At 39.7% G+C, this 6494-nt stretch overlaps 1 protein-coding gene across 1 annotated transcript; it reads right to left on the minus strand.

The window, feature by feature from the left end:
* Window positions 1-1725: 1725 nt before the first annotated feature.
* LOC130981438 (uncharacterized) lies at window positions 1726-2992 on the minus strand. Its single transcript, XM_057905035.1, has 3 exons — window positions 2623-2992; window positions 2321-2538; window positions 1726-1908 (listed from the first exon to the last, which is right to left on the minus strand). Exons 1-3 carry the CDS (start codon window positions 2990-2992, stop codon window positions 1726-1728), a joined length of 771 nt encoding a protein of 256 aa, XP_057761018.1.
* Between the last annotated feature and the right edge of the window lie 3502 nt (window positions 2993-6494).

Consider the following 6494-nt stretch of genomic DNA (forward strand, 5'->3'; position numbering starts at 1 on the left):
CTATTTTTCTCTCTGAGTCATGAGCAACTAAACCTCCCTTGTTAAAGTTAGCAGCTCTGTTTATTCTATGGATTAATACTATTATCACTCTATTTTAACTCATATATTGACTTAAATTCAAGGATTACTTTTGTTCTTCATCTTATGAACTTGAGTGTATTGAAAAATAACTCTTGTCTACATGAATTCTTGTTATTATTGGAAAAGTTATCTCACCTGAATACTAACTTGAAAGTAAATTCCTCCTAAATTATTAATTGTCTGGAGTTAACGGGATACATGACATATAATCCTCTTATATTTGGGTAATTAGGATTTTTGTGGCTAATAAACTAGAATTGAACCTAACCCTCTAATCTATATTAAGTGACCTAGAAATTGGCGGTTGATTAAGTTAGAGGAGACTAAATCACTAAGGAATTAGGGTTTAGTCGATTACAGTTTGTCATGAATTGAATCTTGCATGATTTTTTTTTGTGACTAGAATCTTGTATGATTAAAGTAGTTGGTAAGAAATATAAATCCGAAAAAATAAATGTCTTTGAAACCTTAACTGTTCTTTCACATATTTCTCACACTAAGTTCACTGTTTGCCTTCTTAATCTCTGAATTACTGTTTAATATTTTTGAACCCCAAAACACCAATTTCTGCTTGTCTGACTAAGTGAATCATTCAATTGTCGTTGCTTGGTCTATCAATTCTCGTGGGATCGACTCTCACTCACCTGAGATATTACTTGATATGACCCGATGCACTTGCCAATTAGTTTGTAGTTTTGAAAATCCGCACCAGGGTTGTTCCTTGCACCTTTTTCCTCTTCTTCTTTCTTTGCAATGTGATACCCAGTCTTGACTGCGTAATTTCTATCCTATCTGTACGACCAAATCAATTTGTCCTGCTTCACTATTTTGCTGATTGTATTCAGATGATCTTTTCAGCAATGACTAGGGGAAGCACGTTTTCGATCTTTTGTTTGTCCAACTCTTTTGATGGTAGGATTAACTCTTCTATTCTTTGGTCTTTATTTCTATCCTTATTTAGTAGTAGTTGATGCCATATATCTAATTATCCTCCCATATTCTGATGTTCCTTGGTTGACCTATAATCTGTTTTACTTTGTTCTTCAAAAGTTCCCTCCCTAATAATATATTATTCCAAATCCAAAATCCTCCTTTATTTTTTTGAGCTCCCTAAAAGTTGCAATCGAAAAAATATAGAGTTTTAAGAATCTGTATCTATACGGCATTCGAATGTTTTTTTTTTTTTGGACTAAGGCCTGGGCCAACACAATCCAAGCCCCAATAGACCTCCTAAGCCGCCACAATAATCCTCATTATGCAAGAGAGGCGCTGCACTTTCCTTCCCTTGCAGCAACTTCCATCCCTCAATCTGATTGCATTCTCATTCCCCATTAGGTTTGGGCTGCTGTAAAGGATGGGCTTGAGGAGATGCGCCTCACTGAAACTAGGCCACTAGGGTTATTCTTTTCGGTCTCATTCTCACAACTCTTCAGTCTTAGTCCTCTTTCTCCACCCTCCCATTGATTTTGACATTTGTGATGTTACTGAAATCGATCAAATCACAGCTTCTGTTTGATGCATCACCTATAATCCAATCTCATCTTCCATTGCGGATATAATTTTCTTTCCCGCCGGTGGTGCCTCTACTCTCCTCCACAACACTGGTTCCAATTCTCCCTTTCTCCTTCAAGTCACTTCCGAATGTCACATTCCCTTTGCAAGTGTTCCGATTTCAAGGCTGCTGTCAACCCCTCCCGCTGTCAACCCCCTCCACCCTCCAGCAACAGCAATCCAGTACCGCAGAACACCACCTAATCTAACATAGACTATGCTCAAGCTAGTTATTCGCACATGCAACAGACACAACTTCACCATTCTACCAGCAACCTACTCAAATATCCAAGGTCAACGTCGAAGAGCCCACATCTGTAAACACCTCCATCAGTGTAGCACCCTCCGAACTCCGCATGTCTCATCTGCTACGTCTGCCTCTCAAATCCAAAGTGTAACCTAGAGCACCAAGTTATTCTCCACAGCAACCTATACAGTCCGCCATAGCTCCCAGAAAACTCCCTATCCACACTTATTATGTATTAGCACTTTTTGAAATGCCCAAGATGTCCTTACAAAGAATATTGCTGATGGAGGGCTGCATAAACGTGACCCAATTTTGGCGAAGAGACCGCTGACCTGTGAGCTTGGCGACTTCATGCGCTAATAAGTTTGCTTCTCTGGGTGCCCAGGTAAAACCACAATTAGGCATGCCTTTTACTAAATACAATATGTCATCTAGTATAACCTGAATGGCTTCTATTGATGCATGTGATTTTAAAGCTTGAACCAGTATCTGATTATCTGATTCTATGATAACCTTCTCCATCTGAAAATTTCTTGACATAATTAGAGCTTCCCTAACCGCTAATGCTTCCGCAGCTAACGGCGAAGTGGCGACTATTGTGGAGTTGATTCCTGCGAGAAGGGATCCGTTAGGGTCTCTGTATACCGCTGCTGTGGCTCCTGCAGAGCATGTCTCAACGAACGCTGCGTCAACATTGCATTTGATCCATCCGGCCAGAGGCGGTCTCTAGGTAACCCTGCTACCTAACCTTTTCACACTAGTTGAATGCTTCTCTGGTTCCTCTTCCAATTCTGCAAATTCTAGTTCCATTAGTTTAGCTTTGCAAATCACAGCTGTTGGATTAGGACTAGTCCTCTGATGCACTGCTAGATTTCTTGCTTTCCACATTTCCCAAACTAGACAACCAACCTTACTACACCAAAGATCATACTCAACCCCTATATTCAACTTCATTTTTCCTAAAATATCCATCAACCACTTCCCAAAAGAAGAGACTGATAGGTCTGTAGGACAACACTGGATTTGTGCTCCAAACCATGCTGCTCTAGTCCAGGGACAGAGTAGCAATGCATGTTCTGTGGTCTCTGGTTCATGCAGACAAATAGGACACATAGGGGTGTTAGTGACTCGTTTATTAAACAAATTTCCAAAGACAGGTAATATGTTATGCGAAGCTCGCCACAAAAAGGTTCTAATTTTTTGGGGAACTCTTAATTTTCAAATCTCCTGCCACAACAACTTAAAATCATCACTGGTAGATGGGTTATTATTACTACCCAAGCTGCCTTCACTCCTAGCAACATGATAACCCGACTTGATAGTGTACATACCATCCGATCTGAAAGGCCAGCTAAACTTATCCTCCCTTCCAAAAAGACTTACTGGTGTTCTAATGATTTTATCAACCAAAGCTCCATCAAAATACATCCGTAACTTTTTCATATTCCACCCCTCACCCTCAACAATCAGATCCTTGACAAACTTGATATCATTATTCCTAATGATAACATTCTTATCCATATTCATAATCCACCTGTCCTCCTCAATTCTCACTCTCCTACCATTCCCTATCAACCATCTTCCATTCCTCAAAAGAAAGTCCTTACCCTGAACAATACTCTTCCACATCCATGAAGCTGCCTTGTCAGCCTTAGCATCTTTAAAATCTTCCTTTGGATAGTAAATAGCTTTCAATACCTGAACCCATATTGCATTAGGATTTTCTAATATTCTCCACGCCTGCTTAGCCAAATGCGCTATATTCTGACTATATAAATCCTTAAAACCAATCCCTCCATCCTTCTTACTAGCACAAATCTTATCCCAACTCTTCCAGTGGATACCTCTTTCCTTATCTGAAGACGCCCACCAAAATTTGGCTATTCTCTTACTGAGACGTTGAGAAAATCCTTTAGGAAAAAGAACCACATTCATAGCATAAGCAGGTATTGCTTGGATAATTGATTTGATAAGGACCTCCTTCCCAGATTGATTAAGGAGTTTTTGTTTCCACCCACCTAGCTTATCCACCACTCTATCCTCAATCCAACTAAGAGCTCTATTCTTTGATCTCCCCCAGTGTGCCGGAAGCCCAAGGTACTTACCTGGTCTATCCCAAGCTGACAAACCCAAAATCTCTTCGATATCTACTCTACTCCTAATAGATATATGATTCCCAAACGTGATCCCGGACTTATCCAAGTTGATCCTCTGCCCTGAGGCTGCGGTATACATGTTCAAAATATTAATAAGCTGAAAAATCTCCTCTTCACTATCTTTGGAGAAAATAATACAATCATCTGCAAAAAGGAGGTGTAAGATAGCTGGAGCTGTAGGCGCAATTTTAACTCCCGAAATCCTGCCCTCTTCTCTAGCCTTATCCATTAAAATTGTAAAAACCTCAACTGCTATGATAAAAAGGTACGGTGATAAGGGATCCCCCTGCCTAAGTCCCCTCTGCGGTTCAATGGTAGACGACAAGAGACCATTAATCTTAATCTTATAGCTAACATGTCTCACACACTTCATCAACAGCTCTATCCAATGTAAATTAAACCCAAAGGCCCTCAGAATTGCTTCTAGAAACGACCACTCTAATCTATCATAAGCTTTATTCATATCAATCTTAATGGCTAAATTCCTAGAAGCATTCATCCCTTTTTTATTCAAAGCATGGAACATTTCCTGCACTATGACCAAATTGTCCTGAATCAGGCGTCCTCCCACAAAAGCACTTTGAATGGGGGATATAATCTTGTCTATTATATTCCTAAGCCTACTATCCAACACTCTGGAAATAATTTTGTAAATAAAGTTGCAACAACTAATTGGCCTAAGCTGATTGAGGGTTTCCGGATGATTAGTCTTAGGAACAAGTACAATAATAGTTTCCCCAATGCTACTCGGAAAACTCCCGTCTTGAAAAAAACTCTTAACAACATTACAGACCTCTGTGCCAACAACTGTCCAGTACTTCTGAAAGAAAAGACCATTCAAACCGTCTGGTCCCGGTGCCTTGAGACTTCCCAAACTAAAAGTAGCCTCTTTAATTTCCTTATCAGTAACATCCTCCATGAGCTGCTCATTCATATCATCAGTTACTCTAACAGGAATGTGGCTTATACACGCAGCCATATCTAAGTTCTCTGAGGCCTTAAAAAGATTCTGAAAGTGATCACCTGCTAGCTTGAGAATATCTCTTTCCCCACACACCCAAATCCCTGCAGAATCCTTTAATCTCTCTATCCTATTCATATCCCTTCTTTGGATAGTAGAGGCATGAAAGAATGATGTGTTCTTATCCCCAAATTTCAACCATTTCACTCGGGACCTTTGACCCCAATATTTCTCCTCTTGCCTCCATAATCTGGTAATCTCCAGTTTAAGCCTGTTAATCTCATCTTGGCGAGACTCTGTAAAATCAGCTTCCTGCATCTGCTTGAGGTGAAACTTTAAATTTTCTATTTCAATATCTGCCCTCTTAAAGGTAGCTTTACTCCATTTAGTCAGTTCCTTCTTACAATTTAAGATCTTCCGATTCAGATCTGTCCAATGATTAGCTCCTGTAGCAGCAGCACTCCATCCTCTCCTTATAACAGTATCACAGTCAATATGATCCACCCAATATGCCTCAAATTTAAAATTCTTGGTCCTTCTACCTCTAGGTTTAACATTGAGAACTAGAGGGCAATTATCTGAGCTAATAGGTGGTAAGGCTGAAAGCGTAGCATGTTCAAAAACTCTTCTCCATTCCCAATTGACAAGAACCCTATCAAGTCTCTCCTTAGTAACACAGCCATTTCTTGGATTACTAAACCACGTATATTTCATTCTTTGTAGTTCCAAATCAAAAAGAGCATTCTCATGTACAAAATTCCTAAAAGCTTCTATCTGACTAGTTGGTTTAGGATGCAAACCCACTTTCTCATCTTGTGAGATAACATCATTAAAATCACCTATCAACATTCTTGGCTGAACTAAATTGCTACTCACAAAAGTTAATTCCTTCCACAAGTCCCTCATTTTCTTGTAATTCGGGTGACCATAAACAAAAGTAGCCTCCCAAACTTTATCATTACCACAACTAATTCTAGTTTTAATAAAATTATCACACCAAGCATAAACATGAACATTTATATTACTTTTCCAAAAGATACAAAGTCCCCCGGAAAGCCCCCGGGATTCTACACAAAACATGTTTTCAAAACATAACTTTCTCCTGATCCTATCACAACTAAGTTTACTAGCTTTAGTCTCCATAAGGAACAAAAAGGACGGCCTGAAAGATTTACAAATACTCCTTAATTCATGCACTGTCGAAGGGGCCGCCATTCCTCGACAGTTCCAGCTGACGACAATCATGGCTGGTGGTGGGGCATGTCAAGGCCCGCCTCCTCAGCCATGTCTGTTTCAGCATCTTTTTTATACTTCTTACCTGGTTGTTGCACACAAATTTCCTTAGCTTCCTTCATATCATCTCCATAATCTAAGTTGATGATTAGATCTCTCTTTCTTTTGAGGTTCAGGTGTACTCCTAAGTTGAAAGCCAGCTCCGAAGCCCACTGGTAAACAGTACTCTGCTGAGGCATTGCACCATTATCATGTTCCATTTCAT

The sequence above is a fragment of the Arachis stenosperma genome, chromosome 5 (genome assembly GCF_014773155.1).
Source record: "Arachis stenosperma cultivar V10309 chromosome 5, arast.V10309.gnm1.PFL2, whole genome shotgun sequence".
NCBI classification, from domain to species: Eukaryota; Viridiplantae; Streptophyta; class Magnoliopsida; order Fabales; family Fabaceae; genus Arachis; species Arachis stenosperma.